Source organism: Bufo bufo, chromosome 7 (genome assembly GCF_905171765.1).
Source record: "Bufo bufo chromosome 7, aBufBuf1.1, whole genome shotgun sequence".
Lineage (NCBI taxonomy): Eukaryota > Metazoa > Chordata > Amphibia > Anura > Bufonidae > Bufo > Bufo bufo.
This window is the reverse complement of record NC_053395.1, coordinates 10,240,649-10,254,376: the sequence shown is the minus strand read 5'-3', so window position 1 is coordinate 10,254,376 and position 13,728 is coordinate 10,240,649. Positions and strand designations below refer to the sequence as shown.

General features: G+C 47.8%; 1 protein-coding gene across 1 annotated transcript; it reads left to right on the top strand.

Moving 5' to 3' along the window:
- Nucleotides 1-241: 241 nt before the first annotated feature.
- Nucleotides 242-13,722, top strand: TNFRSF12A (TNF receptor superfamily member 12A). The gene is made up of 5 exons (XM_040441850.1): nucleotides 242-714; nucleotides 6,902-7,003; nucleotides 9,813-9,950; nucleotides 13,154-13,208; nucleotides 13,295-13,722. The coding sequence occupies exons 1-4, from the start codon at nucleotides 639-641 to the stop codon at nucleotides 13,204-13,206; spliced, it is 369 nt and encodes a 122-aa protein (XP_040297784.1). The 5' UTR covers nucleotides 242-638; the 3' UTR covers nucleotides 13,207-13,208; nucleotides 13,295-13,722.
- Nucleotides 13,723-13,728: the final 6 nt, after the last annotated feature.

Genomic DNA, 13,728 nt, shown 5'->3' with positions numbered 1-13,728 from the left:
CACCTTCTTCTATTCCTCTGTTCTCTCCTCACCTCTCACATTTTCGCTCTCTCCTTCCTCATTCCTTTGCCCATGTCGCTCTCCCCTCTCCTCTCTTTCCTCCTCCTCTCCTCCGCCTTTCTCTTCTCGTCACAATTCTGGGGGTGGATGAAGGAAATGGGACAGACCGAAAGCTGATGGACTCAGGATACCGAGACTGAGTCATTCATTCCTGTACAGGAGACAATCAGAGGGAGGACAGGGAGAGAGTCAGCAGAAGGGCAGAGACGGGAGCAAAGGAGAGACTAAGGAGGCAAAGGAGAGACTATCGAGAAGAAGGATAGACAGAGGGATAGGGAGACAGAGAGAAGGGATAAAGAGACAGAGGGGTAAAGAGACAGAGGGGTAAAGTACGAGAGGGAGGTCTCGCAGTGACTCACTCATTCCTCCAGACAGCTAGAGACAGGCAGACAGTTTCAAGTTTTGTGCCAGGACTTAGGAAAGTGACTCATTCATTCCTTAGAAGAAAGTGAGGGAATGAAGAGAGGGAGAGACCGCTGGCACCGGTAAGTGGTCACCCATCTCAACACGTGGCAGGAGAGCAGCAGAGCGAGGGCCACCGGCGGCAGAAGGGGGCAACAAACCGAGGAGCCACAGAGATGATGAGAGTGTGCAACGTGCTGCAGCTCCTGCTGCTTCTTCTTGTGGTGGAGATGAGCATGGAAGAGTCCACAGGTAAGAAATGCGGGGGGGAAGGGGGTCTAACCAGGGGGGCCGTGCTGATAACAATCAACTTGTTTAATATAGCGATATACCATCAGGGAACAAACAATAGTGACTAAAACATCTACTAATAATGGGAGTGAGGATCCAGAGCTGAGAAACTGATGGGAGTGAGGATCCAGAGCTGAGAAACTGATGGGAGTGAGGATCCAGAGCTGAGAAACTGATGGGAGTGAGGATCCAGAGCTGAGAAACTGATGGGAGTGAGGATCCAGAGCTGAGAAAATGATGGGAGTGAGGATCCAGAGCTGAGAAACTGATGGGAGTGAGGATCCAGAGCTGAGAAACTGATGGGAGTGAGGATCCAGAGCTGAGAAACTGATGGGAGTGAGGATCCAGAGCTGAGAAACTGATGGGAGTGAGGATCCAGAGCTGAGAAACTGATGGGAGTGAGGATCCAGAGCTGAGAAAATGATGGGAGTGAGGATCCAGAGCTGACAATCCAACACATGTGATAGTATAAACGGCAGAGACAGACCGGCTGCTCCGTGTACGCAGCCCCAGCAGCCCCATGTCACCGCATCTATTATCTGCTACCAGGAAATTGCAACAAAATATCAAACAGGGAAAGTGCAGAATGTCGCAACAGGAGTGACGTCAGCTGAGAGGGGGTGTGCAAACTAACGCAACTCTGTGCTGTATACAGCGGGGGAAGCGGGCGCTATCAAATATTAAGTAATAAATGGAGGAGGAGAGGACAAACTGAGGGGAGCAACATGTGCTTATGTTAAAGGGGTCCTTCCCTGTGCAATATCCGGATGAGACACTGCAGTTACCTGCAGTCCTATGTAACACCACTGATAGCTCTCTGAGTACAGATAATGTAGTAGATGTCACATGCAGTCCTATGTAACACCACAGATAACACAGTGATAACTCTCTGAGTACAGATAATGTAGTAGATGTCACCTGCAGTCCTATGTAACACCACAGATAACAGTGATAACTCTCTGAGTACAGATAATGTAGATATCACCTGCAGTCCTATGTAACACCACAGATAACACAGGGATAACTCTCTGAGTACAGATAATGTAGTAGATGTCACCTGCAGTCCTATGTAACACCACAGATAACACAGTGATAACTCTCTGAGTACAGATAATGTAGTAGATGTCACCTGCAGTCCTATGTAACACCACAGATAACACAGTGATAACTCTCTGAGTACAGATAATGTAGTAGATGTCACCTGCAGTCCTATGTAACACCACAGATAACAGTGATAACTCTCTGAGTACAGATAATGTAGATATCACCTGCAGTCCTATGTAACACCACAGATAACACAGGGATAACTCTCTGAGTACAGATAATGTAGTAGATGTCACCTGCAGTCCTATGTAACACCACAGATAACACAGTGATAACTCTCTGAGTACAGATAATGTAGTAGATGTCACCTGCAGTCCTATGTAACACCACAGATAACACAGTGATAACTCTCTGAGTACAGATAATGTAGTAAATATCACCTGCAGTCCTATGTAACACCACAGATAACACAGGGATAACTCTCTGAGTACAGATAATGTAGTAGATGTCACCTGCAGTCCTATGTAACACCACAGATAACACAGGGATAACTCTCTCTGAGTACATATAATGTAGTAGATGCCTCCTGCAGTCCTATGTAACACCACACATAACACAGTGATAGCTCTCTGAGTACAGATAATGTAGTAGATGTCACCTGCAGTCCCATGTAACACCACAGATAACACAGTGATAGTTTCAGCTGTGGATATCAGCTCAGTCCCTCGCTGTCAACATAGGAATAAGGGATGTGAGATGTTCTGCAGTGGAAAGTACAGGGGTGAGATAATCTGCAGAATTTCTTTTTATGAATGAACAAGTTCACAGTTTGTGGGAGTCCCGCCCCTGCCGTCTCCTGATTGGCTCCTAGGGTATGATGTCGTACCCAAAGGAATGTTACTTTTAATAGTGTCTTAAAGGGGCAGGCCGCTCTGCTCTGTACTTTCCTCACCAGACTGGTCATGTGTCGGGCCCCGGGGATGGGTCTGGTTTCTTAAAGTTGTATCCAGCAATGTCAACAAACTTTTAGTGATATGAACATCCTGGTGACTCGTCTCTGCTACACGACAACTAAACAGAGCGACAATGTCACAGTACACAGCGAAAGCTCTCTGAGACCACCGCTCTTCAGGTGGGACCTCGGAGAATTCTCACTGTATATCCCCTATATGCAGCTCTGTCTGAGGCAGGATGTGACATTATTGTTGACTGCAGCTTGGGAGGTGACTAGAGTATAAGATATGATAACAGCAGAATTGTGAAAGCAGCTATGGATGTGTCTGGAGTATAAGACATTGACACAGTAGTATACTGTTTCCCCTTTGTGTAAAGCCGGGGTTCTTTCACTGAACTGATACACAGTGATGTAAAGAGGAGGATTATGAGGGGTGTGTGCAGTATTAGGGGGTGTATTATGAGGGGCAGTATTAGGGGGTGTATTATGAGGGGTGTGTGCAGTATTAGGGGGCGTATTATGAGGGTGTGTGTGCAGTATTAGGGGGTGTATTATGAGGGGCAGTATTAGGGGGTGTATTATGAGGGTGTGTGTGCAGTATTAGGGGGTGTTTTATGAGGGGTGTGTGCAGTATTAGGGGGTGTATTATGAGGGGTGTGTGCAGTATTAGGGGGTGTATTATGAGGGGTGTGTGCAGTATTAGGGGGCGTATTATGAGGGTGTGTGTGCAGTATTAGGGGGTGTATTATGAGGGGCAGTATTAGGGGGTGTATTATGAGGGGGTGTGTGCAGTATTAGGGGGTGTATTATGAGGGGTGTGTGCAGTATTAGGGGGTGTATTATGAGGGGTGTGTGCAGTATTAGGGGGTGTATTATGAGGGGTGTGTGCAGTATTAGGGGGTGTATTATGAGGGCTGTGTGCAGTATTAGGGGGTGTATTATGAGGGGTGTGTGCAGTATTAGGGGGTGTATTATGAGGGGTGTGTGCAGTATTAGGGGGTGTATTATGAGGGGTGTGTGCAGTATTAGGGGGTGTATTATGAAGGGCAGTATTAGGGGGTGTATTATGAGGGGCAGTATTAGGGCGTGTATTATGAGGGCTGTGTGCAGTATTAGGGGGTGTATTATGAGGGGCAGAATTAGGGGGTGTATTATGAGGGGCAGTATTAGGGGGTGTATTATGAGGGGCAGTATTAGGGGGTGTATTATGAGGGCTGTGTGCAGTATTAGGGGGTATAGGATGAGGGGCAGTATTAGGGGGTGTATTATGAGGGGCAGTATTAGGGGGTGTATTATGAGGGCTGTGTGCAGTATTAGGGGGTATAGGATGAGGGGCAGTATTAGGGGGTGTATTATGAGGGCTGTGTGCAGTATTAGGGGGTGTATTATGAGGGCTGTGTGCAGTATTAGGGGGTGTATTATGAGGGCTGTGTGCAGTATTAGGGGGTGTATTATGAGGGCTGTGTGCAGTATTAGGGGGTGTATTATGAGGGCTGTGTGCAGTATTAGGGGGTGTATTATGAGGGGTGTGTGCAGTATTAGGGGGCGTATTATGAGGGTGTGTGTGCAGTATTAGGGGGTGTATTATGAGGGGCAGTATTAGGGGGTGTATTATGAGGGGTGTGTGCAGTATTAGGGGGTGTATTATGAGGGGTGTGTGCAGTATTAGGGGGCGTATTATGAGGGTGTGTGTGCAGTATTAGGGGGTGTATTATGAGGGGCAGTATTAGGGGGTGTATTATGAGGGGTGTGTGCAGTATTAGGGGGTGTATTATGAGGGCTGTGTGCAGTATTAGGGGGTGTATTATGAGGGCTGTGTGCAGTAATAGGTGTGTTCGGTGGCTTCCCTACCAGTTCTCTCCCTGTACTGGTCCCAGTTTAGCTCGTGACCTCAGCCGCTCAGTATGAACCTGTATGAGTCACCACCCTTGGGGGGGAGGCTCCTCCACCCCCATGAGTCACCGGCCTGAGCCCTCCGCCTGGTATGTGTGTGGGAGCTCCGGGCTGCTCATTAACCATCAGTGTGATCTGGGGGTCACTAGAGGGGTCAGACCCCAAAACTCATACCCCCAGATTCACCTTGACACCGGCAGCTACTGGACCTGGAACGTGATCACATGACCTACGAGATAAGCGGCAGCGACTGCTGACCCAGCACACACTGACCAGAGCTCTATATATAAACCACCAGAGGATTAGATTACAGCATCTGTCCCAGTGTGACATCACCAGCTCACACCGTACCGTGACATCACCAGCTCACACCGTCCTGTGACATCACCAGCTCACACCGTCCTGTGACATCACCAGCTCACACCGTACCGTGACATCACCGGCTCACACCGTACCGTGACATCACCAGCTCACACCGTACCGTGACATCACCAGTTCACACCCTCCCGTGACATCACCAGCTCACACCATCCCGTGACATCACCAGCTCACACCGTCCTGTGACATCACCAGCTCACACCGTCCTGTGACATCACCAGTTCACACAATCCCGTGACATCACCAGCTCACACCGTACCGTGACATCACCAGCTCCCACCGTACCGTGACATCACCAGCTCCCACCGTCCTGTGACATCACCAGTTCACACCGTCCTGTGACATCACCAGCTCACACCGTCCTGTGACATCACCAGTTCACACCATCCCGTGACATCACTAGCTCGCACCGTCCTGTGACATCACCAGTTCACACCGTCCTGTGACATCACCAGCTCACACCGTCCTGTGACATCACCAGTTCACACAATCCCGTGACATCACCAGCTCACACCGTACCGTGACATCACCAGCTCCCACCGTACCGTGACATCACCAGCTCCCACCGTCCTGTGACATCACCAGTTCACACCATCCCGTGACATCACCAGCTCGCACCGTCCTGTGACATCACCAGTTCACACCATCCCGTGACATCACCAGCTCGCACCGTCCTGTGACATCACCAGTTCACACCATCCCGTGACATCACCAGCTCACACCGTCCTGTGACATCACCAGTTCACACAATCCCGTGACATCACCAGCTCGCACCGTCCTGTGACATCACCAGTTCACACAATCCCGTGACATCACCAGCTCCCACCATCCTGTGACATCACCAGTTCACATAATCCCGTGACATCACCAGCTCGCACCGTCCTGTGACATCACCAGCTCACACCATCCCGTGACATCACCAGTTCACACAATCCCGTGACATCACCAGCTCACACCATCCTGTGACATCACCAGTTCACATAATCCCGTGACATCACCAGCTCGCACCGTCCTGTGACATCACCAGTTCACACAATCCCGTGACATCACCAGCTCCCACCGTCCTGTGACATCACCAGTTCACACAATCCCGTGACATCACCAGCTCACACCGTCCTGTGACATCACCAGTTCACACAATCCCGTGACATCACCAGCTCCCACCGTCCTGTGACATCACCAGCTCACACCATCCTGGGACATCACCAGTTCACACCATCCCGTGACATCACCAGCTCACACCGTCCTGTGACATCACCAGCTCACACCGTCCCGTGACATCACCAGTTCACACCGTCCCGTGACATCACCAGCTCCCACCGTCCTGTGACATCACCAGTTCACACAATCCCGTGACATCACCAGCTCCCACCGTCCTGTGACATCACCAGCTCACACCATCCTGGGACATCACCAGTTCACACCATCCCGTGACATCACCAGCTCACACCGTCCTGTGACATCACCAGCTCACACCGTCCCGTGACATCACCAGTTCACACCATCCCGTGACATCACCAGCTCACACCGTCCCGTGACATCACCAGTTCACACCATCCCGTGACATCACCAGCTCACACCGTCCTGTGACATCACCAGCTCACACCGTCCTGTGACATCACCAGCTCACACCGTCCTGTGACATCACCAGCTCACACCATCCCGTGACATCACCAGCTCACACCATCCCGTGACATCACCAGCTCACACCGTACCGTGACATCACCAGATAAACACATGTAATCACCGTATACATACATGCACACACAGAGGAGTCTGCAGAGCATTATATAATCACACTATGGGGCCCCTGGTGCACTAGGGCCCCCCTTGCTCAGGCTGTGATGATATAATCAGGTTGTAACGTCTCCTCCGCAGGGTCCGGATGTTCAGACGGGTGGCAGTGGAGCAACGACCTCGGCAAATGTAAAGACTGCAAAATCTGCGACACGTCCAGCAAAGACGACTTCTGCCAGAAATGTAAGAGACAGTCCGAGAGGTGACACTACGAGAGTGCTGATAGTAATACCAAGAGACGGCTGTGATACTAGAGAGTGCTGACAGTAAAATATAGAGATGGCTGTGATACTACGAGAGTGCTGACAGTAATATATAGAGATGGCTGTGATACTACGAGAGTGCTGATAGTAATATATAGAGATGGCTGTGATACTAGAGAGTGCTGACAGTAAAATATAGAGATGGCTGTGATACTACGAGAGTGCTGACAGTAATACCAAGAGACGGCTGTGATACTAGAGAGTGCTGACAGTAATATATAGAGACGGCTGTGATACTACGAGAGTGCTGACAGTAATACCAAGAGACGGCTGTGATACTAGAGAGTGCTGACAGTAATATATAGAGACGGCTGTGATACTACGAGAGTGCTGACAGTAATATATAGAGACGGCTGTGATACTAGAGAGTGCTGACAGTAATATATAGAGATGGCTGTGATACTACGAGAGTGCTGACAGTAATATATAGAGATGGCTGTGATACTACGAGAGTGCTGACAGTAATATATAGAGATGGCTGTGATACTACGAGAGTGCTGACAGTAATACCAAAAGACGGCTGTGATACTAGAGCGTGCTGACAGTAATATATAGAGATGGCTGTGATACTATGAGAGTGCTGACAGTAATATATAGAGATGGCTGTGATACTAGAGAGTGCTGACAGTAATACTAAGAGACGGCTGTGATACTACGAGAGTGCTGACAGTAATACCAAGAGACGGCTGTGATACTACGAGAGTGCTGACAGTAATATATAGAGATGGCTGTGATACTAGAGAGTGCTGACAGTAATACCAAGAGACGGCTGTGATACTGCGAGAGTGCTGACAGTAATACCAAGAGACGGCTGTGATACTACGAGAGTGCTGACAGTAATACCAAGAGACGGCTGTGATACTACGAGAGTGCTGATAGTAATACCAAGAGACGGCTGTGATACTAGAGAGTGCTGACAGTAAAATATAGAGATGGCTGTGATACTACGAGAGTGCTGACAGTAATATATAGAGATGGCTGTGATACTACGAGAGTGCTGACAGTAATACCAAAAGACGGCTGTGATACTAGAGCGTGCTGACAGTAATATATAGAGATGACTGTGATACTATGAGAGTGCTGACAGTAATATATAGAGATGGCTGTGATACTAGAGAGTGCTGACAGTAATACTAAGAGACGGCTGTGATACTACGAGAGTGCTGACAGTAATACCAAGAGACGGCTGTGATACTACGAGAGTGCTGACAGTAATACCAAGAGACGGCTGTGATACTAGAGAGTGCTGACAGTAATATATAGAGATGGCTGTGATACTAGAGAGTGCTGACAGTAATACCAAGAGACGGCTGTGATACTAGAGAGTGCTGACAGTAATATATAGAGATGGCTGTGATACTAGAGAGTGCTGACAGTAATACCAAGAGACGGCTGTGATACTAGAGAGTGCTGACAGTAATATATAGAGATGGCTGTGATACTAGAGAGTGCTGACAGTAATACCAAGAGACGGCTGTGATACTACGAGAGTGCTGACAGTAATACCAAGAGACGGCTGTGATACTACGAGAGTGCTGACAGTAATACCAAGAGACGGCTGTGATACTGTGAGAGTGCTGACAGTAATACCAAGAGACGGCTGTGATACTAGAGAGTGCTGACAGTAATACCAAGAGACGGCTGTGATACTACGAGAGTGCTGACAGTAATACCAAGAGACGGTTGTAATACTGTGAGAGTGCTGACAGTAATACCAAGAGACGGTTGTAATACTGTGAGAGTGCTGACAGTAATATATAGAGATGGCTGTGATACTAGAGAGTGCTGACAGTAATACTAAGAGACGGCTGTGATACTACGAGAGTGCTGACAGTAATACCAAGAGACGGCTGTGATACTACGAGAGTGCTGACAGTAATATATAGAGATGGCTGTGATACTAGAGAGTGCTGACAGTAATACCAAGAGACGGCTGTGATACTGCGAGAGTGCTGACAGTAATACCAAGAGACGGCTGTGATACTAGAGAGTGCTGACAGTAATACCAAGAGACGGCTGTGATACTACGAGAGTGCTGACAGTAATACCAAGAGACGGTTGTAATACTGTGAGAGTGCTGACAGTAATATATAGAGATGGCTGTGATACTAGAGAGTGCTGACAGTAATACCAAGAGACGGCTGTGATACTACGAGAGTGCTGACAGTAATACCAAGAGACGGCTGTGATACTACGAGAGTGCTGACAGTAATACCAAGAGACGGCTGTGATACTACGAGAGTGCTGATAGTAATACCAAGAGACGGCTGTGATACTAGAGAGTGCTGACAGTAAAATATAGAGATGGCTGTGATACTAGAGAGTGCTGACAGTAATACCAAGAGACGGCTGTGATACTACGAGAGTGCTGACAGTAATACCAAGAGACGGCTGTGATACTGTGAGAGTGCTGACAGTAATATATAGAGATGGCTGTGATACTAGAGAGTGCTGACAGTAATACCAAGAGACGGCTGTGATACTACGAGAGTGCTGACAGTAATACCAAGAGACGGCTGTGATACTGTGAGAGTGCTGACAGTAATATATAGAAACGGCTGTGATACTATGAGAGTGCTGACAGTAATATATAGAGACGGTTGTAATACTGTGAGAGTGCTGACAGTAATATATAGAGATGGCTGTGATACTAGAGCGTGCTGACAGTAATATATAGAGATGGCTGTGATACTACGAGAGTGCTGATACTTTTTTCTCATTTCCATCAGGTGACAGCTCTGACAAACATGAAGACTTCCCCTGGCTGATGGTCGTCAGTGTCACCGCGGTCTCCGTCTTCATCATCACCTTCATCCTCGGTCTCACTATTTACCTGACACAATGCCGGCCGAAGAAGAAGTTCACCAGTGAGTGTCAGATACACAGCTCAGCCGACTGTATCACACAGGATTAGATACACAGCTCAGCCGACGGTATCACACAGGATTAGATACACAGCTCAGCCGACTGTATCACACAGGATAGGATTAGATACACAGCTCAGCCGACTGTATCACACAGGATTAGATACACCGCTCAGCCGACTGTATCACACAGGATTAGATACACAGCTCAGCCGACTGTATCACACAGGATTAGATACACAGCTCAGCCGACTGTATCACACAGGATAGGATTAGATACACAGCTCAGCCGACTGTATCACACAGGATTAGATACACAGCTCAGCAGACTGTATCACACAGGATTAGATACACAGCTCAGCCGACTGTATCACACAGGATTAGATACACAGCTGAGCAGACTGTATCACACAGGATTAGATACACAGCTCAGCCGACAGTATCACACAGGATTAGATACACAGCTCAGAGACAGTATCACACAGGATAGGATTAGATACACAGCTCAGCCTACCGTATCACACAGGATTAGATACACAGCTCAGCCGACTGTATCACACAGGATAGGATTAGATACACAGCTCAGCAGACAGTATCACACAGGACAGGATTAGATACACAGCTCAGCAGACAGTATCACACAGGATAGTATTAGATACACAGCTCAGCAGACAGTATCACACAGGACAGGATTAGATACACAGCTCAGCAGACAGTATCACACAGGAGAGGATTAGATACACAGCTCAGCAGACAGTATCACACAGGATAGGATTAGATACACAGCCCAGCAGACAGTATCACACAGGATAGGATTAGATACACAGCTCAGCAGACAGTATCACACAGGATAGGATTAGATACACAGCTCAGCAGACAGTATCACACAGGATAGGATTAGATACACAGCTCAGCAGACAGTATCACACAGGATAGGATTAGATACACAGCTCAGCAGACAGTATCACACAGGATAGGATTAGATACACAGCTCAGCAGACAGTATCACACAGGATAGGATTGGATACACAGCTCAGAGACAGTATCACAATGGATTAGATACACAGCTCAGCAGACAGTATCACACAGGATAGGATTAGATACACAGCTCAGCCGACTGTATCACACAGGACAGGATTAGATACACAGCTCAGCAGACAGTATCACACAGGATAGGATTAGATACACAGATCAGCAGACAGTATCACACAGGACAGGATTAGATACACAGCTCAGCAGACTGTATCACACAGGATAGGATTAGATACACAGCTCAGCAGGCTGTATCACACATGATAGGATTAGATACACAGCTCAGCAGACAGTATCACACAGGAGAGGATTAGATACACAGCTCAGCAGACAGTATCACACAGGATAGGATTAGATACACAGCTCAGCAGACTGTATCACACAGGATAGGATTAGATACACAGCTCAGCAGACAGTATCACACAGGATAGGATTAGATACACAGCTCAGCAGACAGTATCACACAGGATAGGATTAGATACACGGCTCAGCAGGCAGTATCACACAGGATAGGATTAGATACACAGCTCAGCAGACTGTATCACACAGGATAGGATTAGATACACAGCTCAGCAGACAGTATCACACATGATAGGATTAGATACACAGCTCAGCAGACAGTATCACACATGATAGGATTAGATACACAGCTCAGCAGACAGTATCACACAGGATAGGATTAGATACACCGCTCAGCAGACAGTATCACACAGGATAGGATTAGATACACAGCTCAGCAGACAGTATCACACAGTATAGGATTAGATACACAGCTCAGCAGACAGTATCGCACAGGATAGGATTAGATACACAGCTCAGCAGACAGTATCACACAGGATAGGATTAGATACACAGCTCAGCAGACAGTATCACACAGGATAGGATTAGATACACAGCTCAGCAGGCAGTATCACACAGGATAGGATTAGATACACAGCTCAGCGGGCAGTATCACACAGGATAGGATTAGATACACAGCTCAGCAGACTGTATCACACAGAATAGGATTAGATACACAGCTCAGCAGGCTGTATCACACAGAATAGGATTAGATACACAGCTCAGCAGGCTGTATCACACATGATAGGATTAGATACACAGCTCAGCAGACAGTATCACACAGGATAGGATTAGATACACAGCTCAGCAGACAGTATCACACAGGACAGGATTAGATACACAGCTCAGCAGACAGTATCACACAGGACAGGATTAGATTCACAGCTCAGCAGACAGTATCGCACAGGATAGGATTAGATACACAGCTCAGCAGACAGTATCACACAGGATAGGATTAGATACACAGCTCAACAGACAGTATCACAAAGGATAAGATTAGATACACAGCTCAGCAGACTGTATCACACATGATGGAATTAGATACACAGCTCAGCAGACAGTATCACACATGATGGGATTAGATACACAGCTCAGCAGACAGTATCACACAGGACAGGATTAGATACACAGCTCAGCAGACAGTATCACACAGGAGAGGATTAGATACACAGCTCAGCAGACAGGATCACACAGGATAGGATTAGATACACGGCTCAGAAGACAGTATCACACAGGATAGGATTAGATACACAGCTCAGCAGACAGTATCACACAGGAGAGGATTAGATACACAGCTCAGCAGACTGTATCACACATGATGGAATTAGATACACAGCTCAGCAGTCAGTATCACACAGGATAGGATTAGATACACAGCTCAGCAGACAGTATCACACAGGATAGGATTAGATACACAGCTCAGCAGACAGTATCACACAGGATAGGATTAGATACACAGCTCAGCAGACAGTATCACACAGGATAGGATTAGATACACAGCTCAGCAGACTGTATCACACAGGACAGGATTAGATACACAGCTCAGCAGACAGTATCACACAGGACAGGATTAGATACCATGGCTCAGTGCACTATTCCTATGTTCTGCGCTGATTCACCTCTAGGGGGCAGAACTTCAGTTTTCTGATGTTCTACCTGCAGCCACCACTAGAGGGAGCTCATTCCATACTGTGCAATCATTGGGTCCAATGTATATACAGTCTGCAGGGAGCTCCCCCTAGTGGCGGCTGCAAACAGAACATTTAACACTTTAAGATCCTGTCGGACATTTCCAGTTCTCTGCTCTAACAGATATTTCTCTAATGTTTCCACAGCCCCCATAGAAGAGACCGGAGCCCACTCTGCCGAAGAACTTCTCATACACTGAAGGTGAGATGATCTTCGGGTGTGACAGTCTGCACAGACTCTGCAGACGACGTGCGGTGACTGATTGCTGCTTTCTCCCCTTCGTCCAGGTCACCACATATGGATCCAGAGAGGAAGCTGCTACTGAGCGCCGTGTATATATACATATATGTATAGGAGGTGTATATACTGTATCTATATGTATGTATATATATATTGTCTCCTGCGCTGGACGCAGAACGTGACATTATTTTTAACCCTCTCTCACTGGGAGGGATTTGGATTCACTGCCGAGCAGTGTCTTACTCCATACTCCCCCCTCCTCCCAGCAGGCAAGGGGTTAACCCTGCTTCCTGCGCCCCACTTTCCTTCCGTTCACACGTTCTGCAGAAACGCCACCAGATCACGACCCGCCGCCACACATTCCGCCCGGAGCAGAGACTCTGAGCTCCGCCGATCAGGAGAAGCCGCGTCTAGAAGACTCATGTGCCTTGTCAGGAACGCAGGGGAAGAAAATAAAACGTGATTTCCTTTTGCAGCCTCT